The sequence below is a fragment of the Apteryx mantelli genome, chromosome 1 (assembly GCF_036417845.1).
Source record: "Apteryx mantelli isolate bAptMan1 chromosome 1, bAptMan1.hap1, whole genome shotgun sequence".
NCBI lineage: Eukaryota > Metazoa > Chordata > Aves > Apterygiformes > Apterygidae > Apteryx > Apteryx mantelli.
Genome location: NC_089978.1, coordinates 157,065,607 through 157,091,727, shown reverse-complemented (window position 1 = coordinate 157,091,727; position 26,121 = coordinate 157,065,607). Strand labels below are relative to the sequence as shown.

General features: G+C 40.4%; 1 protein-coding gene across 1 annotated transcript in view; it reads left to right on the top strand.

The window, feature by feature from the left end:
• Positions 1–25,193, top strand: part of PTN (pleiotrophin) — an 80,335-nt gene extending 55,142 nt beyond the window's left edge. Inside the window, exons 2-5 of the mRNA XM_067307802.1 lie at positions 163–272; positions 1,822–1,995; positions 2,795–2,956; positions 18,254–25,193. Coding sequence (XP_067163903.1) covers positions 164–272; positions 1,822–1,995; positions 2,795–2,956; positions 18,254–18,306 — 498 coding nt within the window. The 5' untranslated portion in view covers position 163 and the 3' untranslated portion in view covers positions 18,307–25,193. The remainder of the gene's footprint in view (positions 1–162; positions 273–1,821; positions 1,996–2,794; positions 2,957–18,253) is intronic.
• The last annotated feature ends 928 nt before the right edge of the window (positions 25,194–26,121 follow it).

The window sequence follows — 26,121 nt, the reverse complement described above, 5'->3', positions numbered from 1 at the left end:
TTCTGTTTGTAATGAAAATAATTGTCCATTTTGCCAATAGCTGACAGTGTGTTTGACCTGCTTCTCTCTTGTGGCCCTGAAGTATAGCTCCCAGAAATGCTGTGGCCGTACTTTGGGTACTTTACAATCTAACCAATTTTCCTCTCTCTTGTTAATCCCCAGAATGCAACAGCAACAACAACAACGTCGAATGTTCACAGCTGCCCTTCTGGCACTTGTTTTCATTCTGGCAGCTGTGAGCACCACTGAGGCTGGCAAAAAAGAGAAACCAGGTAAGGTCCAATGTAATCCAAAATTAATCCCTGAGGTAGATTGCATGGGTGGGAGAATGTCAAATGCTTCTGGTCTTGTTATGAAATTCAGGGCAGTCATTAACCTTTTGATATACAAGGTAGGGATCTGTGGCTGTGACATGTTACTCTATGTTAAATAGGAAAACAGAAATTAGTTTCCATGAAAGCTGCCAACTAGACAGCCCCAGAGACTGAAGTTCTCAGTTTATCACAGAGTGGGTATTGCAAGTCAGCTTTCCCATAAATTTGCTCTGGGTATGAGTTCACACTTGAAGAGAGACCCACAGAGGAGCAGTTATGTTGCTCATTCAGTGTTGTATATGAAAATGCTACCAATTCTGTGTGATGTGGAAATCATTCAGCAATGAATTGAACTAAGCCTCTGCTTCAGATAGACAACCAGACATTCAGTGGTAATTGCTTCCTGTCAGTGATGAACTCAGACCTCATTATAAGTGAGACAGGCCTGAGGTGGAAAATTCACATCTATCATACCCAGTTTTAATGATTTTTATGGATGACATCTTTTGGTGTTTTTCTTAAAGTCTTACTGTTTACAGACTACTTACATACTGGTTAATATGACCTGGGAGTCCTTTAGAATTAGTGCTGACATTAGAAAAGAATGTTTCTAACCATTGTGGCTGTATGGAAATATGAGAAAATGTGAACCAAAATATAAAAAACCTAAAAGACAAATCATTCTGTACATGTTATTTAAAGCTGCTTGTGCTCACGATCTTTTGAACAGTTGGGTTTGATAACACTGCTAATTTTTCTCGTCAGAAACTGGTGTAAGGATTTAAATGAAGACCCTTCCTTTTGTCCCGGAGCAGCAAAACCCCTGTATTGTCAGCATTTAGAGGTGTTCTGATCAGATTCTGACCGTTTACATGTAGAATGATCAACAACCATATTAAACTTGCATTCAAGTACCCTACTCCATCTAGTTTGTTCTTTTCTTTGAAGTTTAGGTTATATTCTGACACAGACTGTAACATGCTATACAAATGAAAAGTTTGTATCCCATGCTCTTCCCTGGAGGTGCTCAAATCCTCTGATATATGATGTCAGCACATAAATTTCTTATATGTATATTGTGTAGGGCTTCAGTTGACACTGAAAATATTTATATGCCATCAGTTACTAGGGGACAGAGGAATGTCCTTGCAGAGTGAGCATTCCTGTATGTTTTGATCAGTGAGCCTTGAGGGTGTCTAGATTATTCCCCCTTCCCAAAATGAGAATCCACTCCAGAATATTTGTGTAGTCCAACATACAGTGAGACTGAAGTTGAGTGATCCACCCTGGTTTGGAGTCAAAGTCTAGGAAGCTGATCCGTCTCTGTAGACCTGTGAAGAGGATGCCAGATCTTTTGTTTTTGAAGAAATTGTGTTAAGAGTATTTCCTTTATCTATTCTTTCATGTGTAGTGACTGTTTAACAAGTCTGATGAATGGAAACTTTTCCATAAGCTTTGGGTACTGACCACTTCTCTTGCTTGCATTTGCTTCCTTGGCATCATCCAGAGAAAAAGGCGAAGAAGTCTGACTGTGGGGAATGGCAGTGGAGTGTCTGTGTGCCCACCAGTGGTGACTGTGGCCTGGGAACACGTGAGGGCACTCGCAGTGGAGCTGAGTGCAAACAAACCACCAAGACTCAGAAGTGTAAGATTCCCTGCAACTGGAAGAAGCAATTTGGAGGTAAGCTTCACTCTCCCAAGGGATTTGCTTAGTTTTTTACCTAAGTTTGGAGAAGGAAATCTGTATTTTTTGCTTAGCTCTGGCAAGTGTCTTGGTTAAGGGGCTACTACTTATCTGTTTCAAATTCATTGCAACTAAATGATGTAAGGCTATCAGAAGGTAGCTTCCTCAGAGCAAGCAATCCCTGTAGCAGACAGTCTGTATAACCTACTTATAACCTCAGTGTTCCAGCAGCATGTTTAACCCTGCTCTCCTTTGGTGGACAGTCATGTTTAAGGCAGCACCGTAAGCATCATCTGTTCTCTTGCAGATGTGAATCTGTGCTATGGGTACCATGGTCTTTACGTGACCTTATGATATGTGATTTGTAGCATGGAGCATGAACTTGACAAGTTCATTGCTGCATATATGTTCTTGAAACTATTTAAGCCCTGTTTGCTACCCTTTGGCACCACACAAATGGAGTATCAGCCACATAGAATGTGAACAACATATCCCACTGTTGTTTTTTTTTCTATCTATTTTGTAACTGCATAGTTGCATGTGTCTTCCTTTATATGACAATATTGCCATATCAATGCCAATCCAGAGAATTCCGTTTTAAAGCATTTTTGTTTGGGGGACAAATTTATCCCTGTAACTGCTCTTTAAATTTGTCTTGGGCTTGCTTTCTTTGGTTGCGTGATCCTTCTGTCTACAAGCAATGGCAGTCCATGATTTCCTATTAGACTCAGATAACATTCTTGTTTCATGTTCAGTCATTCTGTTTTAAAAATGGCCATGTATTCACTTTTTGCAGCGGAGTGTAAATACCAGTTCCAGGCCTGGGGAGAATGTGACTTGAATACTGCCTTGAAGACTCGAACTGGGAACCTAAAGAGAGCCCTTCATAATGCTGACTGCCAGAAGACTGTCACAATTTCAAAGCCCTGTGGGAAGCTTACCAAACCCAAACCTCAAGGTAAATTCCGTTTGCTGACAGCTACACACTAGTTCATTTAAATCACTGGATTTGTGATGTCCCACATGCTTCAATAGGAACGTAGTAGTACAGAAGAGATTGTACTTTCTTGGTCTTTCCTCAGTGCTGTACTGCTGTGTCTAATCTCCCAGCTGTTAGGCAGACAATATTCTTGAGCTGTGTAGTCATGGCAGTCTGACAGACAAGAAGTAAGCTGAAGATTAGGGCCCTAATTTGAACCTTAGACCACTTGCACTGCTACCACTTTGCTGATGCTCACTAGATCTTCAGGGTACAGATGCTTTTCCTAACTCATTTGTTGACATGAACACACCAATAACAGCATGCAAAAATATCTCTTACAAGATAAACATACCTTTCATATAGGTTGTATTTGGTAATGAATAATGGCTAGTTGAAAAGGGACTGCTTTCCTTCTGAGCAGGTGGTAATGAAGGGATGTAATGCTCTCTGAGCACTGAAGAGAGGGTATGTGAATGTTCTGCACACCTTGGGTTATAAACTATTCTGGGAGAGGATAACAGGAAGGAAAGTAGGGAATGTGTGTGTCTTATTTAACTGCAATGGACAATGTAATTCCTAGCACACAGACAGGTGTATGCCTTGTCACTGCTTTTGTGTTTCCAAGTATCTCTTAGACAACCTTGTTTTCTTTCTAACTATTAAGGGCTTTTAATGTACACATTTGCTGCAGTAGCAGGATGTATGTAGGATGATTTCTAGTGAGAGCTGAAATTGTGAGATGTTTTTTGAAATACAGAAGTAATGTGTTTTAAATGGATGCTACCAGCTATGCTACTCTGGCATTTGTTTGCTGAAAACCAGCTGAGGTTAGACACATTCCAGGCTTTGAATATTTGGATAATTATAAAGATATATTTGATTAGGAGTGACAGGTGGAGCTTGGATGAGCAATTTTCAAGATGTGGACTTTGGTGCACCAGTGATCTGAAGGGTACTTGCAGGTGGCCTGTGCTGCTTGTGTAGTCTGAGACGCATCTGATTAGGTTGCAAGCATATTCTTTATGTGTGCACGCATCCATCTTCTTTGCAGTCAGTACAGCTGTAACTGGTTTTCCTTGCACATCATCCATGGAGTTATCAGATAAGCACTGAGTCTAGAACCTATGTGGATAATGACAAGCCGTGAAGCAGAAAGGATACAGTTAGATTTTCGGAGACCAGCTGACTTTACTGAGTTGGCAGCAATAAACATCTTCATTTGGGGATGGAAGTGACTGAAAGGGAATAAATACAGAATGAGCTGTGTGATTTTATTGTTTATTAGGTTGGGGGAGGGCTTTTCTTTTTAAGTTTCCATGCCTAAGTGGCAGTTGGGAGTTTACTGAATGAAGCTTCCTATTGTGCTGCCAGAAGGCCGCTGCCATCTGAGCCACGACTAGCCATCTGCCTTGTTTGGCTCTTGCTGAGTCAGTATATTCTATCAATGGCTGTCAGAAGAGGGAAGAGGCAGAGAGAGCTGAGTGTTGATGCAGGATTATTCTGTGAGAGCAGTACTGTTGGATGGTACAGAGGAGTTTTCAAGCTATAGTTTTAAAGGCAGCATCTCAGTAGAGCTTGCTGAATTGGAGTAATTTTAGCTGGGGTCTAGATACGAGTGAGTGGCAGCTGGACTTGGATTGTGAAACTTGGATTGTGACTGACTGCAGCAAACATAGTTATGTGGTGTGACTTAAATGGGAAACCCACCTTCATTTGATTTGAAAGAAGGTGAACGGGGAAATAGGTACAAATGTAGGTTGTGATCATAAGCCCTCAGCAGAAATTCTGCTCTCCTTATTTGCATTAGAAATCTTGTAGCATCTTCCTGCATGCCACCTGCTCGTTGATCTGCTGTTGGCATTAGCAGGAGCAGCACGTGTGGAAGTCAAACACAGCAAGTCTGTTGAGGCCCTAAGCTAAAGATAAGAAATCCATATTGCGTATCTGAGACAAGAATCTGTGTATAACTTCATAGGAGCTACATGGGACAGTGTATTGGCAGTAGTAGTAGAAACTAGAATAAGAATTTACGTCAATGAGATTAATACTGTATGAAATTTTGTGCCCTGCTGAACTTTATTTTAAAGATTGGAATGCTGAAATGTTAGTGGGAATGAGAATCTGTACTTCTGTTTTCTTCCTGAGGTGAAAGAAATTACAGGTTGGAGGTTAGCCCCCCCTACCTGCATCTAAGAGGAGCAAAAATTAAACCGTATTCAATCTTTAGTTAGAATAGGACCCAATTTAATTCTTTGAAGAATAATGTATGATGTATTTATTGTTTGATCACTTGGAATGGAGTGCAGGCACATATTTGGCTCCTTTTTCACCCAGAGCTAGCCTCACATCAGTGGCTCAAGACTACAAGAGAAAAAGCATACGATAGCTTATTGGGAAGAAGCATTTTTTTCTGAGGCACACTGTGCAAGTTCTGTATTTATATGCAACTGGACCTGTAAATGCTGATTAACTGCAATCAGTTCCCACAGTGATTGCCTAGAATAGCAAGGCGGTGGCTGTGTAGCACTGGTTATCTCTGGCAAGAGAGTAGTGAGGGTTTTATTGATTAAAATAATGTACTCCTCCACTAAACTGTTATGTTTCTGACTAGTATATTCTTCAAGAACAGCATCACTGAGTACATCTCTGACAAAAATAAGTTGAGAGTACCAAAAGCAGACGTGAACTGACTGAGCACATTTCAACAAAGTTATTTTCGCTGAAAAATACCAATATATTTAATAAAGGTTTGTTTTAATGATTTTGCTGACTAACCCTCTTTGCCTTGGAAGATTCCTTTTATTAGGCATATTAAGGTTATGTTTGTAACCTATTACATTACTTTTTCTTTTGATCTGGTGTTATACATAGGGAGAGTAAAAGCCCCCCATTTAGCTTCTCCAGTCAATTGTAGTTTTATGCCTTTTGTTATTTTCTGTCACTTGCTTGCTTTTAAAGCTAAAACCTTTGACTTTTAAGTATTCTTTTGCATGACAGTTTATCCATGATAAGAATATTCTCTACTGGACTTACTTAAATTCCTTCTATTATTGCTAAATCATTTCTGAGATGAAGTCACTGGACTATACACAGTATTCCAAGCATGTCCTCTACTGATTTGTGTTGAAAAAGAAAAATAGTACTGTAGTGTTTCCTTTTTTATTCATTATTACACTTACTAAGTGTAATATACTTACTCACTAAACTAAATATGTTTTTCTTTTCATCACTGCTGCATGTGAAGCAGATATCTTTATCTGAGCCTTTCACAATTGTCCCTGAGTCTTATCTTTTTTAAAAAATGAATTAGTGCAGTTAATTAAGAGCCCCAAAAGGTGTGTTGGTAAGTCAGATTATGTCTTCTAGTGTTGTGCAATGAAGTATTGTGTATCGAATTTCACCTGATGTATTTCTGTAGTGTGGCTTGGTCTCTGAATTTCCTTCTCACGTTCTCTACTCTTGTAGAATAATGCAGATAAACTGATGTCATCCGTAAATGCTGCTCTCCTGTTGGCTTATCCACATTTCCAGTTCATGAACAGTTACCAGCTTTGCTCATAGGATGAAGCCTATATCTCCCCCCTTTCACCTAACTACTTTGGAAGAAGATTTTTTTTATAAGAGTTTGATTTATGTTAAATCAAAAGGAAATGTATACCCACAGAAAAATCCCAAGGTTTTTCATTTTGCAGATTTGCCAATGGAAGTATATTTTGCTTTTGCAGGAACTTTTATAAGCTGCAACAAAACTTCTACTAAATTAAACCGGGAGATACTCATTAACCTTAGGAATCAATGCCTGCCTAATAAACTGGCTGTCTAGGGGTTCTTAAGGATTTGTTTTATTGTTAGTCAGCATTCATGGAAAAGCCTTAAAATGGTCTTGAAGCACTCCCATTAATTTGGAAACTAATTTTACCCCTTGGATAACTTTTCTTAAAAACATTTGTATTTTTTCCTCATCAGCAGTTGCTCTGTCTCAGAATTTTGTCTTTGGCTAGTACTTCCGAGCTGCTGACTTGGATTGTAGTCTGGGACACTTGGACATCTCGGAGCTCACTGCTTGTAAGAGGAGAATTATTAGAGAAACTCTGCTGTATGTTGAATTTAAGGGACAGCTGATGATGAATCAGGAATTTGAAGCTTATCTGGATTTCTCATGAGCTCTCTTCTCCATAGCTTTGCTGAGGTGTTCTCAGATTGGATGACAACAGCTTGGTCTTGGGCTGCTGGGCCAAAGTATAGCTATCCCAGAATGAAAGTTGTTATACATTCTTGAATCTTGTGCGCTTTGAGAGAGAGATTGTCAGCAATGTGACAATGATATCCCAGACACTATGGTTGGTGTATTTAGTACACAAATGAGGTCATGAGAAAATATGTCTCAAAGGCTGGAAAGGATGAGAGGATAATTTTTGTCACAGAATCCCAGCAGAGGCAGCCACATCTCCTCTAACACACACAATTGCATATTTTAATCAGTGTCTGCAATGCCAGGGATGTTCAAGGTCTCCCTAAACTATCTTGACAGATGTGAAAGGATCAGGCACTTCTGTGGAGCAGCTGTTCTAATGGCCAACTTGTGCTGAAGAGAAGAAAACACTGCCGACAAGCTCCATCTGGCCTACTTCATGGCCACCCAAACTTGACTGATGATTGTTCAGGTTCCAGCCAACCAGAAAGTAAAAGAATGGGGTATTGTCAAGATTCAGGAAACATTTTGCTTTAGCTGCTGAGAAAGAAAGAATTTATTTTTAGTGAGCTAGGTTGCCTGATAGGCTTTTCTTTCTTTTTTCACTTTGTCTTTATGTCAGTCTGATTCTTCCTGTCTCTTTCTCAATCGCTCTTGTACTTTTAGGTATTTATTCTTCTGATTAAGATAAAATTAAATAGAGTAAACAAAGACTACCTGCTCTTTTTACAAGATCACCATTTTTTAAAATTCAGCTACTTTTTCTCAGATAACTTTTTGCACTCAGTTGTATTTATTTCTTCTTTATAATTCTCTTTTATAGTATATCTTACAGTATATCTGATCTGTGAGTTACTTTACCCTGGCTAAGCTGAGTCCTTACCACATAGGCAAACAATTCCAACTAGAGCTGGCAAACATTCACACTGCTTGCAGCCGCTGTTGTCTTTAATAATGGGAGTGGCATCCAAAGATTGCATCCTGCAGCACCCAGTGTTTTGAAAGGTTGCTCACCTTAAGGCAAGATCAGCTACAGCTAATAATGGCTTTAATTTCTTTCCTGTAATGTAGGTCAGATGTAGAATTTGAGAGTCTAACAAGGTGTCAGTGCAGTTCCCTGTCTGACAAGGTGTGTGCGCTCCTACAGTAGAGGAAATACTATGCTCTGTGTGTTTTTACTGATTTCACATGATTTGAAGTGCTTGACTTAAGAGGTTAGTGTAATACAAATACTCTGCATTACATTCTGTCTTTTATCTAGGAATCTTTACAGGCAACAGTTTGCTAATCCTCCTATATCACTGCTGGGACCTGAGGAAGAAGAATTTAAAGAAAAGCAGTAGTTGAAAGGCAGAAAGGCTAAATGATTTTCCAGGGTTACACAGTATCAGTGGCAGATCCAGGCACTCAGCTAGGAGCTGTTGACTCTGAGCTAGATGCTCTGACTAGTAGCTGTTGCTCCCTTTTCTCTCAGTCTCTGCAATTAGCAGAACATGACAATTTACTTCAAGGTAAGTGTCTGAACTACAGTCTTTGACTATGGTCTTTGTTTTGAGTTTAGTAATCTCAATGGACTTAAGATAGTGTTTGGCACTAATTTACCCTATGTTTTCTTAGGCTTGCTTGATGTGAAAACATAGAGCTGGACTTTTGTTACTGAGTGGATATATCCCATCCCTACTTTGGTGCCAGAAGCAGAATACAGCAGGTGCTTTTAGGGCTCTACAGTGGCAGCCTTGATTCCTGCCTGCAGACAAGACATATCAGTGCATTGCCAGAACAGACTGTCTGCGTTTTGGCAGGATGACTTAGCTGCTGATTGTTGGAAGGAGCTCATGGTGATATTGTCCAAATGGATTGCTTACCTGATATGAAGCTATTCGTCGATCAGACAAACTGGGTGCCACGCTGGGAAAAAAGAGCCACCTGTGGCCCCTTCCATTTTGCATGTTGGACAACCTGCTCTTTCTCTGGTGTCCTCCCTCAACTTTGCCTTTGTGCAGCAACAAAATAGATTTACCTGCTTCTAAGGAGTAGCTGGAGGGGACATAGGAGGAGAAGGAATGACTTACTAGCACTGTGATTTTGTTTTATTTGAAAGACGCTGGTATCTCCTGTTTTAGCATCATGCCCATGCTGTATCTCCCTCTGTAGGTTGCAGAGTTCCCCGTCTTTAATGTAACTCATTAGTTGTGCATGCATGCCGTTAGCATAATAATTAGTATTACAGGAGGCAGAATAATAGGATCTGCTCAAACTAATTAGATATAAAAATGAGGGATTTTCTCATATTAGGAAACAGCTGCGAAACAAAACCTTAAAGGCAAAATTGAGAGGTTTTTCTCTTCTTCTAAAGCATGAGGCTGGTTTTCTCAGCAATGGCCTGTGCCACCGACTGGGAGCCGGCAGTGAAATACAGTGCTCTGAGCTCTGCAAGGCAAACACTGGCAAGTGACTGTCCAGTGGGAACAGCATCGCTTGCTGTTATTATTGCTGCTATCATCATGATTATTTGTTTTGCATGAGTGCCCAGAGGTCCCAGTTGAAAAAGGGTGCCATTGTACTAAGCACTGTATAAACATTGTGAGAGACAGTTTTGCTATGAATAATTTATCCTTTATGGAGCTGAGAAATGTGAAAAGCAAGAGGAGAAATAGTGGTCTGGAGGGGTGAGACTGGTTTCTAAATGCTTGGTTGTGTTTCCCAGTGCTCCCTGCTAAGTCTGAGGACAAGGCTTGTTATTTCGAGATGACGTACAACTCACTGGAAACTTTAGTCTCTTAGGCAGATTTCTGTGATTTGGCTCCTTGATGCTGTAACCTGAGGAAATGTATTTTTTGTTACAAATTTAAATGGAAACAAGAGTAAACCATTTAAGAAAAATGAAGCAAAACATTGGCTACAGTGTGGACCAGCCTCCAGCTGCTAGCAAGCTGCCAGTGCAACCTTAAGCTGACAATGTTTGGGTGTCTTTTAATGGTGTTTTTTCTGCTTCCATTTCCTTATGTTTCTTGGAGGCTTCCCACTACTGTTTCCCTTGAGACTGCTTTGTACCTTTGAGAATTAGACTGTTTGGGCAAATAATCTGAGCACATTGTCAAATCATAACATAATATTTATCTGATTGACACAGCCCTGATTCCAGGGAGCAGGAAATGCATGTATGAAAGGGAGAAAGAAATACTTTCTAAAAATAGTTTTCAAAATTCAGGATTTGTAATTGTTCTGAAGCTTTTACAGGTGTCTTTGAAACGAGAAAGTTTGAGAAGTTTCATGGGAAACCTAAACCTCCACGTTTTCTCATCCCCCTGCTTTGTATTTCAGATTATTTTTTCAGTGTTGCCCCAAATGATGAAAAACTGGATGTGACAAAATGCTCTTGTTTAACCCTTTTGTGCCTGCAGGAGTTTCTTTTAGTGTTTAATGCAGACCTTTGTGGGTGAAAGTTTAAATAACCTTATGTGTGCCAGCGCTCTTACATGCTCATTGTCTCACTTTCCTGGCTTGCAGCAGCAGTCCAGCCTCCTTGGCATTAGTCAGTGCTCTTGAGTGGTGAAAATGCCTGAAGCTGCTGTGGAACTTAATGTGATAAAAGATATGCCATCAGCAAATGTTTACACTCATTACTGTTCCCAGCAGTGACACAGAGAGAAAGCTCTGTTTCTTCCTTTCTTTCCTTTCCTTTTCTACTTCTCCACTTCCTTTCCTTTCAATCTTTCCTTTTCCTCCCCTTTCTTTCTCCCTCCATCTCTGGAGCTGGTCCCCTGTTGATAACACGCATTGCAGAATGCCTTCCTGGGTTATATGGTGCGGCTCTACCCATTAGGTTTGAATTGGGTCCATCATGTGTTAAACTGGGAAGAAATTAAAGGCAATCCAAAATGGAAGTTTAGCAAGTAAGAAGCAGAACAGAACCTACTTGGAGAGGATTGACTGGAATTGTGGAGAAATTGAAAAACATTTATAGACAACTAAAGAGAGGGATTAAATGGCACAGAGGTACAGTATAGGGGATATAATCAATTGTAATATAATAATGAAGTAAAAGTCATATCAAGGTCATTGATTCATTGAAGAGTTGTTGTCTTCTACTGCTCTTTAGCTAGTGGAATGTTCCTTTTCTTCCATCCAGTAGAACTGAGCTTTTCAGAAGAGATCATTTGGAGATCTCCTTAAACTGATCTGGAACAGACAAATGCTTCAGGTAAGGCAGGAAAATAGGAAGAAGAGCAATTAGATGGCCATGAAAAGCTCTTTCTCTAGAAGCAAAAGAAATATCTTTATATTTAAAGGGTATTTCAGAAATCAACAGACTTCCTCCTGCTATAATGGAAATCACAAAACAGTATTGATTCTGTTCTTGGAAAGCAGCAGCCCTTTAGGGTGAGATTTTTTTCACCAAGGGATGAAATCCATGGCCTCCTCAAAGTCAAGGCTGCTACCTACCACATGGGATTTCATCCAGGTGCTTTGGAAAATCTGCCCAAATGACAGGTAGAAAGCCTTTTAGAAAAGTTGGCCTCCTCTGTACTGAGTGGGGCTGAGCACTAGTTCCTGGGAAAACTGTGTCCTGAACACCTGGTGTTGAAATTCTTTGCCCTAACCTTCCATCATCACAGCATTTGCCATTTCAAATGATTTTTATTGCTTTTGGGGACACTGACTGACTCACGTGTATGAAAGTTCAGCAGTGCCATGAGTGAATTGTTACCTTTGCCTCAACAAATGAAAATAAACACCTGCAAATACCTTGGCTTACAAAGCTTGGCCTCCATTAAAATGTAATTACTTCCCTTTTGTGCCTTATACATTAAGGGTGGCTTCAAATGGTATGTGGCTTCTCTTTGACATAATTGCTTTCCTTTGCTGCTTGCACAGTAAGAGTGAAGCTCCAGAATGGAGAGTATTTAAATAGGGCTACTGCCATTCCAAATTGCATAGAAAAGGTTCTGCTTATCAAATGAAGTCGTTTACTCAGTAAGGTCTTGAACTTAAAATCACTGGAATTTTTGTTACAGGTCATCATGCAGACAGAAGTGGGTCCAGCACTAATCCATGACCATGCAGCCTTTAATCCTGTGAATAATTCTTATGTGTATGAGCTTTCATAGGGTGATTCAGAGGATGAATGATTAGAAAATCAAGTACATTTACATTGACGCAATTTGCTTGTGTAAGGCTATTTGTACAGAGCTATGTGGGTGTTTGTATCTGGCTGGAAGTACTTTGGGTTCCAGGAGGGAGCTAGCTGGCTGTGCAGTGCTTGATTGCTGTTCTCAGTGGGAACTGCGAAGTATTCTGAACTTGCTCTTTGCATATGTCCTGATCCAAGATCCTGGCCTCCAGCTGTGCAAGAGCACTGCTCAGCAGCCTCATAGGAGGGAAGGGGGAGGAACAGCAGAAAGCATATACTGTAAAACACAGGCAGAAATTGAGGACAATTTAACTATCCTTATTAATATTCTGGACCATACCTAGCTCACTCTTCAGGTGTTTTTGTTTTGCTGCAGGGATGCCCAGGGATGGTAAAAATAAGTGGGTAGCTAAGGATTTCCTTGATGTGAAGGAAGGCCCATCCAAAGTGGAGAAGACATAGCTACTCCTCTTGCTGCCTTCCCCAGTGTGGCTGTGTGTTGAGACATGCCAGAGGCAGAACAAAAATTTGTCTGGGGCACTGACGAACAATTCCGCTGGCAATGCTCTGTGTAATGCAGCCCGGGCTGCTGTTGGCTTTCTTTGCTTAAGAGCACGCTGCTGGTTCATGCTCAACTTGTTGTTCACCCCAGATTCTTCTCTGCAAAGCTACTTGCCAGACAGTTAGTCACCAGCCTGCACTGGTGCATGGGATTATTCCTCCTCAAGTGCAGGACTTTGCCTTTCCCTTTGTTGAATTTCATAAGATTCCTGTCAGTCCATTTCTCCAGCCTGTCAAGGTCCCTCTGCATGGCAGCACAACCATCTGGTATACCAGCCATTTCTCCCAGTTTTGTGTCTTCTGCAAAAGCTTGCTGAACCCACACTCTATCCTATCATCCAGGTCATTAATGAAGAGGCTAAACAGTACTGGACCTAGTATCAACCCCTAGGTTGATACTACACCACTACTACACTACGCTACTAGTGACTGGCCTCCAGCTGGACTTTGTGCTGCTGATCACAACCCTCTGAGCCTCGCAGTTCAGCCAGTTTTCAGTCCACCTCACTAGCTGCTTATTTAGTCTGTACTTCATCAGTTTGTCTGAGAATGTTATGGCAGACAGTGTCAAAAGCCTTATTAAACTTGAGATAAACAACATCTACTGTTGTCCTCTTGTCCACTGAGCCAGTCCTCTCATCACAGAAGGCTATCAAGTTGGCTGTGGCTAAGCATGATGTCCCCTTCATAAATCCATGCTGACTACTGCCCATCACATTCTTGTCCTTAATATATCTGGAAATGGCTTCCAGGATTATTTGCTCTATGACCTTTTGAGGGACCAAGGTGAGGCTGATTGGTCTGTAGTTCCCCAGATCCTCCTTCTTGCCTTTCTTTGAAGATAGGAGTGGCATTGGTGTTCTTCCAGCCCTCAGGAACCTCTCCTGATTGCCACGACCTTTCAAAGACGACAGAGAGTGGCCTCACAGTGATGTCAGCCAGCCTCCTCAGTTCTCGTGGGTGTACATCCCATCAGGTTGCATGGACTTGTGTATGTCCCAGTCTGTTTAAATGCTCCCTAACCTGATCCTCCTCCACCAAGAGTAAGTCTTCCTTGTTCCAAACTTTCCCAGTGGTCTTGGGACTGGGAATCTTGAAGGCAGGTCAAACCAGTAAAGACCCAAGGCAAAGAAGGCATTGAGTACCTCAGCCTTTTTCAAGTCCTTTGTCACCAGGTTTCCTGCCCCTTTCAGCAGTGGGCCTACATTTTCCCTAGTCTTCCTTCTGCTGCTGATATACTTGCAGAGGCCCTTCTTGTTGCCCTACATGTCTCTTGCCAGATTCAACTCCAGATGGGCTCTGGCTTTCTTAAAACTGTCACTGCATGCTCAGACAGTGTCTCTATATTCCTTCTGGCTCACTGTCCCTGCTTCCACCTTTTGTACACTTCCTTTTTATGTTTGAGTTTTGTCAGGAATATCCATGTAGGCTTCTTGCTGCCTTTGCTTGATTTCCTGAATTTCAGGATCTTGAGCTTGGACAAGGTGATCCTTGAAAATCAAGCAGCTCTCCTGAATCCCTCTTCTTTCCTGGGCTGTATCACATGGGATCCTTCAGAGCAGATCCCTGAACAGGCTAAAGTCTGCTCTCTTGAAGTCCAGGGTTGTGATCCTACTTGTTCCCTACTCACAGAACCCTGAACCCCACCACAGGTAGCTCATAGAGGTGTCTCAGACTGATGTCTGACTGGCTTAGCACTGAACAGACTGTACCATTTTGCTTTAAAGCAAATGATGCAGTGAGTAGATTCAGGTTAAAATTCTGTTTGGGCTGGTATGCAGCTGGATATCATTTGTTCAGAGTACCTCATCATAATGGCTCTGGATATTATTGCTAGCACATGTCTCTGGCAAACACATCCCTGTAGGCAATGCACGGGTGAGCTGGAGATGGAGTCTGTGACTATTTTCCTTCCAAATATCACATTAATCAGGTAGGTGAGGTGAAGGAAGCTGCTGTTCACCCAGGGTGCTTGCAGAACTGGCAGTGTACTGTTCAGGGTAATCAGCATTCACCATGTTGATTTTCTTGCTTCCTTCTGGCTCAATACTGAGCGTCGGCAAGCTCAAGCTGCTGTGCAGGGCCAATGAGATGTGAAAGCAGCAGTATAGTGGCTTCTCTGTTGTAGAGGCTGTTATCAGTGGACATTGCTTAACAGATTATTATAAATTCTGAAGACAGGCTGGGACCACATTAAAATGCCTGATGGGAAATGGCTGTTCTCACTTAATATGCTGCACTGAAGGTCTTGCATCCCATCCGTGCTAAGGTGAACTGAATTCGGGTAGTTTGCATGTACGGAATAGGAACATGAATAAACTGACTTATTGGATACAGTGTATCTATGGGATCTTTCCCTGGGAAGTGAGACTGTTGAGCTTTCAGATAACTGGCACTGTACTCTGAGCTCATCAGGGCTTTCTCACATGGTGTCACTGCTGGCACTGATTGCATGGCCACCCTTTCAGTCAAATCTGGCTGCCATGGGAAGAGAAATGTTGGCAGACATAGTGATCTGGGTGACATGGATCCCTGCATGGCTGTGTGAGCTGATGTGAAAGCATACCATAAAAATTGAAAATAGAGTGTGGGGTAAACAGAGACAAGGACAATGAAAGCCTGAGTGACACAGACGTATAGCTGATATCTGAGCAGTGACAAAACATGAATAAAGTACATTTTAAAGCAGCTTTCTACTTTTCTAGCCATGGGCATACTATAATTCATAACCTGGCCACAGTCAAGACAGGTGGAGGGTAGCTGCGAACAAACTTGTGTACTGGCGACCATCAGAGTACAGAAAGCAACATTTTCATAGGTCACTACCTAGATATTGGTGTCTGGGATAGGATTTTTAAAAGTGCCCAGGAGGTGGGAAATATTTGAGCTGTTTTCTTTTCTTCTTTTTTATGTTACCACAAGTCCAAAGGTGCATGTTGTTTCATGGAGTAAATGTACTTTACATCAGTACAACTTATCCTTCTTCTGAAAGATTAAGTTGCAGTGTTGTGAATACTTTCATATGAGCATAATTACATCCCAAACAGGGAAGTTTTACTCCACTGAGGTAGGAAGCAGAGTCACTTGTCTTTGTAGATAGATGGCTTTGGCAGTTTGAGTGATATGCAGATTATCACAAGGTAGAAAAGGGAAAGGATTTTGCTTTTTCTTTTTGATGGAGAAGCTAACAGAGGCAGATACAGACACAAGGACGGCAGAGTGCAGCCAAGTACAAATGAATAAACAGTGAGTTGTCTGGTTCCTCAAGTCAAGTGCAAAGCAGATGGTCTTTGAGGATGGAGACCTAGTTTGATCACACAATAACTCCTGACCAAAACCTTCTCCTGGTAACAAGTGGCTTCACCCCTACTGTGAATTGTAGATACTTTTCCTTTCAGTAAAGTACTATTATTGGTCAGCATACATTCATATGTCTCCTTTGTAAATTTATTGAAGTCTGAAGAGTTTCTTTCTGCTTGCCCTGGGTCTGAATAGATTTTAAAAATTCCAGAACTAGTCAGACTGATAAAATGTCATTGTTTCTTTTAGAAAAAATGAAAGAAAGAAAGAGAGAGAGATTAATCAATATAGAATCCAGGAGAGTCAGTGATACAGTGCCTTTGCTTAATCCAATAGCTTTAGCTTTCAGTAGGAAGATTAGAGGAAGACACAGGTAAAAGAGGATAAGAGGGGAGACACATTTAACAGGAGAAAAAAGCTTTTACTAAAAACAAATACTGTGTTAACTTAATGAAAAATGACATTTTGGAGTGACAGTTTGTAAAATAGTGCCAGATTCTGTGAATGGCTCCAGGCTATAAGCATATGTGTGCATGCGTGCACACACGCACACACTTGCACGCACATATACACAGACATAGCGAAAGAAAAAAAGTTTTCAAAATTTCATTTTCATATTTTCAAACTATAACAAATTACTTTGTGTTTTGAAATATTATTATTCCTTTAAATGTTAAGGCCAGTTTTTAAGGGAAACAGATTTTAGAACAGATATGCTACTGAAGAAATGAAATAGGTATTTTGTTTTACATTGATTAAAGGATTTCAGGATTACTTGAAGTAATTTTTGTCTTGTTGAAGGAAAAAAAATTACTTTGAAAAACTAACAAACAGGAAAAACAACAATCAGAGAAATGTAAGAACATAAGTCTGCTTTCTACTGAAGGTATTCCGAGCCTATCCAAAGCTGGAAGAAGTCCATATAGCTCCCTTGACTTTAATGTAATTAAGCTGATTTACCAGAGGTGAGGACTTGTCAAAGAGAAAAGAATCATATTACCAAAGAAGACCACTGCCTTAAGGGCCAGGTGGTTGTCTCCTCATTCGCTCCTCATTATTTAACCTGAGATGGATTTTTTCTTTCTCTCTCTCTCTCTCACTCTTTTTTTTTTTTTTTTTTCTGGAGAAGGAAGAAGTAGAAGCATCTTTCAATGGAGAAAAATGCCTATCAGTGCAATCTGGGTTCAGGCAAACACGGGTCTACTCCTTGCTTGCTGTTAGGGTTCCAGGAAAGATGCTTTACAGAAACTGTTTCCATCTCTCTGTATCATCTATTGTGCTGTATTTTGCAGCGATATCCATGAGGATTTATTCATGCACCTAGTGAGAGTTGTTATTTCCCCCATTGCAAGGTGACATGTGATACAAGAGTAATTCTATAATATATCAGCTTTCACTTCTACCATCCCATTGTCCCCTGAAGTGCCCCAGATTTGTCAGAGTAGCATGTACTCCCTACTCCTTTCCTTATCCTATCAGTGCTAACAGTCTGGGCTAACCCTGCTCTGATGGCTCTGGGCCAAACTTCAGTTGCCTTTCAAGTGTACCTGGGTGTTTGTCCCAAACAAAAGGGGGAAGGGTTGACAATGCTGGAGAAACAAGTGAGCTTTCTCACCACACTCTGGAGTTGCTCTCACATTAGGAGGAAGTCAAAGACTAATAATGAAATAGAAGGGAAGCAAGGGAGGAGTGTGTGCGGGTAGCCTGTGCAAAGCTTTCTTCCACCTCTCCACTGAGCCATGACCCCATTTCTCCAGGAGCTGCCTGCTGTTTTCTTATTTCGAACCAAGATCCTGAGACAATGCTTTGCATGCCAAACAGGGTCAGCCACTCAGATAGGAAGGGTTTGGAACTGGACATGAACTCCCCTTTCCATCTTCTCCAGCTCCTTAATCATTTCTTTTTTCTTTTTTTCCTTCTATTTTTCCTTTCCCTATTCAGAATGAAGAAACAGAATTAATTGCATGCGTAGAGAAAACGGGAGAGGTGGGAAAGAGCTTTTACTTTCATGGGTATTGGCTTAAATGTATTTCAGTGACTGCTAGATGCTAATTTTTTATGGTCATTATTATTGTTATCTTGACAGAATCCAAGAAGAAGAAAAAGGAAAGCAAGAAACAAGAGAAGATGCTGGATTAATAGAGCCAACTTGGGCAGTGTGAGAAAGGGACATCAGCAAACACGATCAGTTAACAGTTTCATTTATACCTAGGCATTCTATCCTAAAATTATTTATAGCTTAATGGTACAATAGAAGGAAAAAAGCAAACACACACAAAAAAATCTTTTTTTATTACTTTAGTATTTTTAATGTATAACCCTAACAAAAATTTTTAGAGGCCTGCAATAAAGGACTCCAAACTCATTTAGAAATTTATGTCTATTGTATATTGAACAATGTAGAAGTTTTAAAACTATTTTTTCCTCAAATGTTGCTGTAGATCTCAATCTTGTAATTACTCCATGCAAGCAGACCCTGAACCTGTGTAGAGCCCAGCTGAAGCCAGTGGTGCCCTGTGTGGACATAGGGATATGTCTGGATGCAGTTATATTTAAGATTGGAACCTTTTGTCTGAAAAAAACAGACTTTGTTTCTTAAGTTCTTACTACATCTGGATAACTGTATGAAATCATTTGTTTAAGGAAAGGATGGGGGCATTTTGTTGAGTATTTGCGGGCAAAGAATTTTTTTGTATGTGTTGTGAATGTTCATTTCAAAATGCCACCATTTCTGGGCAGAAAATCAGTAGCACTGCTTCCATTCTTGGCCGTATTTTTCCTGCGTGCAGTAAAAATTCTTAAATACTTTCTTCCAATGGCTGGATATAGCAGAGTCCTAAATTTTCATGATTTTGAAGCAGTCTAAAAAGATTGTTTTTTCAAAGTGGAATGATAGCAATACTCTCAGTATTTTACCATATCAACACTGGTGGATGATAGAGTCTTTTGTTTTATCTGCAAAAGCAGAAAAATGCTTTCTTTTGTTTGTTTATTTTGCCAGCAGGGAGAATACTCTTTTTACATAAATCTAGTTGAAAGGGTTGTGATTCTGCCTGACCCAATTCCCTTTTGTATCAGCAGGAATCTTCCTATTGATTTCAATTATAGCTAGTTGAAAAATAGAAAGTATGTCTGGTGGAAAGTAACAGAAGAAGTCAGTTTGGAAACTGCCTGGAATAGTTCACATTTTTGATCGAGACAATTTGTGGGGGCTTGAAACCAATGGAACCAAATTAATTTTTATTTCTCTGTTAGTAAAGCAGAGGGGAAATGACAGAACAGTACCTTTTGTTTTCTTCCATTTTTACATAAACAAAGCAACCTTGGAAAATTTCAGCCAAATTAAAAATAATTCTGTGAAAGTTTTTGTTTTAAAAACAGCCTGTGGAAAAAAAAAAAGAAAAATTATAACCAGCTGTTTTTCATTCTGCCCCATTTTACCTGAATATTTCAAATAATTGTGAGTCCTGAGAAAAGTCACAAAGTAGAAAAAGATCTGACAAAGGGCTGATCTGCAGAAAGGATTGTTTTACAAGCTAAACAACCTTCAGCCCAGCCTTCCTAGAGGAAACTTAAAGGATTTCAGTGCCCAAATTCATTTCAAAATCATTGCTTTTAAAATCTAAACCTTAAATTTTCATGGCAAGAACTAAGCTGTGCCATTTGTATAGGCCCCAGGCCTGCTCACTCATAGGCTCCCTTGTATTCCTGTAGAAACTTATTGACTTCAGTGAAGCTGCAGCAAGGTACATTCATATGAGTAAAGCATTTTGCTCTTTTGGGTTATAGCTTGTAGACACAGCAGAACATGTTTTCCCAAACTAACTTCTCACTCCCCTTTTCTATGCAAAAAATACTCTAAGACTTGCCTCATTTTTGCTCACATGAAGAGAACCACTGATTTGAACTCACAATGAGGCAACTCCTCCTGTAGACATTCCCAAGCCCTTCTGAAGTCAGTTAGTCAAGGCTACACCTAGCTCAAGATAGCTAGCCACACAAGTATTTCCCACTCCCTTGGGTGGGTTTTGCAGTCTGTGTTGATACCTTTCATGTTGTGACTACACTGTAAAACATATCTGAGCCAGTGGTGTAGTTAAAAATGTCCCCAATATGTGGACGTACAATGACCAAATCCCAAATAACTTTTCAAGTTGCCATTTGCAGAGGCTTAGATCTAGGTGGTTCTGGGTGCTATTTGGTTTGTTCATGGCCTAATCAGGTCTACTAGTGCTCATGTCTCAGACTTAAGCTAATGGATTGGTAAGTCTGTTTGAAAGTGTAGGGAGGAAGAAGCTTTTTCACTCACCAAAGGTTTGTCTGTCTAAATGCTGCATCAGTTCACTTACTTAAAGTGGTTCAGCTTTGAGTGCAAACACTGTTGCACCATTGTGTTACATTGGTTAATCTAGTCCCTGTTTCACAGGGAGCTGGCAGGAGTTGGGAATGCTGCTGAGACCAACAGTCTGACTCTCCTTTAGCATACCTTCAAATGTGACTTCTGATTTCCACCTTTGTGAGTAAGAAGAAAATATATTTCCCTGTGTTTATCCTCTGTGACTTGCAGCCCTTATGATTAACTGCCCATCTGGCTTGTTAAAAGAACATTCCTAATAGTTTTTGAAGGAGGCCGGTCAAGTCCCCATTGTTATGACAGTAGTGTAGGGCCTCCATGGAGAGAGTTTACAGAAAACAAACAAACAAACAAACAAAAAAATCCATGTTAGGACCAGAAGAAAGCACAACAGTGCCAGGAGCAAAGGTGTGAAATAAGAGAACACTTCCTCTGTACTACCCAGCCACAGATGTTTGGATCTACAATGGTATATTCTTGTTAACAATAGTTGGGTTGTATATGTCATGCTTTACAAAGAATGAAGAAAATATCCAAGAAAACAGTGGAAAGCATTCTGTGGTAGCTCTGGCTATGATGGAGGAGATAAATAGTAATTTCATGGCAAAACACAGAGGAAGGTGGAATGGAATAGTTCAGTCAGATCAGCTTTGAAAGGAGATACCTCATTCATTTCTGAGAAGAACGGGAGTAATTGCTTCACTAGTGACATTATCTGAGAAAGCAAGAGGCAAGTGTCTGAACAAATCCTCTTCCAGCTCCATCTTGCTCAAAATTTTCACCAGAGTTATTCAGAAATTCCTCCTTATTTGTTTTCTAATCTTCTACTCTCCCTCCTTTGGGAGGTCAGCCTGTCTGACAGTGCAGTGGGGGTCACTGCTTCAAATAAATTATGGGTTTTGCCTTTCTTGTCCATGAGGTGATTCTCTGTTGTAATAGGAAATGACGTAGCATAAAAGAATGTTACACCAAACAATACAAAGTTTCTTTGGAGTGAGGGTTAGAGTTAGGATTAGGGATATTCATCACCTAAGGATGAATCTGCATCCAGACCCTGTATTCCAGCAACTTTAAGCTTAGGGGAGTTTGGAGCCTCTAAGTAGGCTGAACCATGCTCCTAAGCAATTAGCCCTGTCTATATCTTGATTCAAATCTGTATTTGGGAATTGGGGCATTATCTCATTTTGACATGTCTCTTGACAAAGATGTCCAGATTGAAAGAGAATCTTTGCTTGTCAGCTTAGCATATTTAACAGACTTTTAAGCACGGCAAAACTATTGCAAAAGTATGTTTTAGGACAAGGTTCCTGGAAGGGAAGAAGCGTGCTGTACATTCAGGTAAATACTAAGTTGTAACCCACCAATTCTGATCTTCTAACTCCATAATGACTTTCTGGACTGTGCTGCTTTTCAAGGCAGAAGAATGAGGAGAAATGTAAGAACAATAATTTTATAACTTTCCAACAGACACTGTAGCATAATTCATGGGGCCCTTTTCAAGAAGAGAAGGATACTACACTGGGATCATTTTATACAAACAACTTCTGCTTGCTCCTCTGAGCAGAGAAGGCAGGATCACTTGGTAGGACGTTCACTTTTATGCTTTGCTTCATTCGTGCCTTAATGAAAACTAAGCAAATGTAGAATGTTACTAAAATACAGAGAAGTGAAGAGTCCCATTCCAACCTCAAAAGAATGTGTCCACCAGGAGGCAGTGGCAAAAGGAAGCAGTAGTATGACCATCTTTTCTGTTTCAGGAGTGCAAGTTATGATGCTGTTGATAGGAGAAAACATTTCTTTCATCTTGGTGTATATCTTGTCCCTCATCACTTGGCATGTGGTCATGGACAATTCAAGTAATACAGCAGAGCATTAGTTACAGTGAACTAAGGAGGAGTGAGTACTTACCTTATGAAAACAGGCCTATAAAAACCCTGGTACTAACCATACTGTTAGCAGGGAACATCTAAAGATAAATATTGTATAGCTTTTGCATTTGTTTAATGCAATTCCTTAACACATTACCAGCTTTCTCTGAGTTTCTGTAGTCTAACATCAGGGGTGAGGGTGGGGAACAATCCAGCTTGGTTTTCCAAGGATTTTTCAGTTGCAGCTGAAATTGCTCTGCAATAATATTAGTGATGTAAATCTGCCACTTTTTCCAAAATGAAATATTGGTGAGATGTATCATGTCAACATGTTGTAACAGTGTTCCACATCTCTCAAATACTTACAGGAAGGGGAAACAGTGTGTGAATGATGGTAGGTATCTCATATTCAATCTTCTTAAACCCTCGAGGACAGCATTTTCTTGAGCACAGTCCTTGAGGACTGTGTTCTCTCTTCTGAGGGGACATATTGTATCTGCTGCCTGCCTTCACCCTTAGTTTACCCCTAATTTTGATAGTATTCATAAATTTTTTGTCAGTCCTGCTAAGGAACTCCACTTCCCACCCAAACTTCTGGAGACATTGTTGAACTCCTCCTCATGTTAGAGGGTGTGTTGTCCATTCCTGTCTGGCTGGTTGCAAAACAGCTCCAACAAGCCCTTACTACCAGTCACCTCTTATTGTGTCCTTTTAGGATTAAAAATAAAATACTTAGTGGCAACTTGCAAATCAAAAGATGAGAATGAACAAGGCAATACGAGAATGAGCGAAGAGACTCTGAATTCTTTGGGAGGGTGGGCTTGCTGGTAAAACCTTTCTTGTATAGCTCAACCTGGGCTTCCTAGGGGATTGAAATACATCACATTTGGTGGAAGAGGAGAGGCAGTGATGAAAGAGGGGCTGGCCTCAAACAGAAAAGTCCCTTCTTAGATAAACAGTGGCAAGAAGCTGCATCCTTTCCTACTACATACTCTTCTACCATCAGGTTAAAGGGAAGAGAAATGACGCATAGAGCTTCAGGGATAGTGAGAGAAGAAGGGCAGGGAGAGAGCCTCTTCCACCCTATGGAGAGAGCCCTTCCACCCTCTTCCCTCATTTAAGGAAGGTCTAGATAATTTTGTATTAGCAGCAGAACACTTCATGTGCTTACGGACCAAAACTAAACAATACCATGTCTAATCGTTCCCCTAATGCTCCCCTTCTGCCACTCTTCAAAAATGGCAGTCTGCCTTGTGGCCTCTTCCCTCTGACCCTAGCATAATCAAGATACTTGAAGGAAAACATGAGAACTCAACTATATTCCCTGTCATTATCTCTTTGATGAGAGCTGTACAAGCCCTTTACCCTTTCTGCAGTTTGCCATTTAAATGTGGAGTATCTTAAAAGTCCCAGAGGGCTCAAAACTCATCTCAAAACTCAAATTTTCTAGCCTTTAATTCCTTCAGCTTTGAATGAGCTGCCTATAGCAAAACTGTACCTACAGTTTTCTTATACCTTTCTTTAAAGCCCCCCCCCCCCCAAAACTGAAGGCCTGTGTCCAGTGTATGATTTTACTGATGAGCTAAGACAGAGGCTCCCTAAGTCTTCCAATTTTGGAAGGTTATTCAGAGCTAAAGATTGTACAAAAACTTTAGCATTAAATTCTATGCTGTAAAGCTAGGAAAACGTCTAGCTCCTGCAGCATAGCCAACTTCTTTTAATCAATTACACCGTTTGAGTTCCCTCATCCTAACTGCCTGGCAACAAGACACTATCTAACTTTTCAATGGATCATTCATTACACTGCCCATGTTATAATTATATGGCTCATCTAGATTTTTTACAGCTACTCCAGAGGCTGTTGTAGTCACTGAGGGGACTTGAGGCAGAATGCAGTCTAGTACTGCTGCTGTTGGAGCTTGAAACCACCTAATGAGGATTTCAGTATCACAAACAATATCTCTCAAAAAATATACGTACATGTGTACTACATATCTATCTATATATAAACATCTCTCTATATACATATATCCATATATGGAGAGGCAAAACTCTATAATATAAAGTGTATCCATAACTCAAAATGTGTCTCACAACTATACTACCACGTTTTAAAGCTAAAGCAGAAGGGAAAGAGCTTTTTTTTGTCCTGTGTTGTGTTACACCAGGGCAGTATGTAAGATGAAGAACTAGGTTTCTCCCCACTCCCCAGCATAGCATCAGAGTGATGCTCTCTTGTGTCACACCAAGTACATGGAAGGGCCTTGTTTAAAACTTCGGAGGGGAAGAACTGATTCAGTTAAGTGTGAATATAGAAGCCCAGGGAGAAGAAGGCTTTTTCTCTGCAAAGAACAAGCAAAGAAAATGAAAAAAAAAAAGAAAAGCAAAACAAAAACTCTCTTGATACTTGTAGTTCAGGTGTTAAAAAGGAATGAAAATTAAAATAACAAATCCTGAATATCATGTTCAATGAATTGCTAATTATGTATATATCTATTAAACCAGTGCTATGTGATATCTTCTCATGGGTTACTCTCCCTGTTCCTCTTCCTTTTTTTTCTGGTTTGTATATTGATTTTGTAAGCTAGCAGTGTGTTACCTTTTCAATATTTTTTTAAACTTGTATGAAAGCCATATATCCGTATTGTAGAATGAAAGCATTAATCCTGTAACACCCCTTAATGTTTCCTTTAGCTCTGTGGGTTTGTGGGAGGCTCTAGCGAATGTATATGTTTACCAATTGTATCAACATAATTTACTTGCTCTTAGTGGTGATAAAGAATTAAATAAACTAATACACAGAAGTGTGGTGTCCTCATTTTGTTGCTGAAACTGTAGGGGACTTCAGAGGTTTCTTAAATGAATTCCAAATATTGATAGTGGTCTTTCTTTATGGTGTTAATTTTCTATCAATCAGCCATAGGTGTTGCCTGCCAAAGAAACCCTTATCTCTATAAACTCAGGAAGAGTTGTAATCTGTAGGAAGAAATCTGCCAGAAAATAGTTCTGGCAGAAGATGATTCTTTGGTTCATGCATACTGAAGTCTGTCTTCCCCAAATTCCCCACACTTACCAGTTCTCTAAAGGAGCTTGTTTCAGTATCTAGTTATTTCCACCTCTACAATATTGACACAATAGTGGGTAATAGATGAAGGATTTAGAATCACTTTTTTATTTTTCTTGAATTATTCTATCAGCTAAAGAGTGGGAAAACTATAATCCCAGCCCTGTCATGCTCAGCTCATATACTTTAATAGTGCCTTTAATGAGTGTTCAGTGAGGGATGATTAAGCCTCGAGAGTAGAGCAGAGATGTTAAATTACATTAATGGAATGAATAGAATGATGAGGAAATTGAGGTAATCCTCAATTACCTGTTCATTTCTTTTCCTTTCTTCTTGTCCTTTGGTTATGCTTTTTTCCCCATATCTGTTTTCTTTTTGACGGGCGAGTGAAGAGTTAACAGGACTGAAGTTTGTCAATTGATATGCAGAAGAACTGAGAGCACAAGAGCTGAGGTGCACAAAGCTGTTGAACAGAGGACTTAACAGGACTAAAGTCGTCTACCAACCGATATGCGCAAGGACTGACATGCGCAAGGCTGCGGAATGGCAGCGTTAACAAGACTGGAGAGGTCTGCCACCTGGAACCTGCACGGACCCCCGGGGAGGGGAGAAGCGATACGGAGGTGTTGGGGTCTTGCCTCGCTAGCAGGGTCCTCCCAAGCAGACAA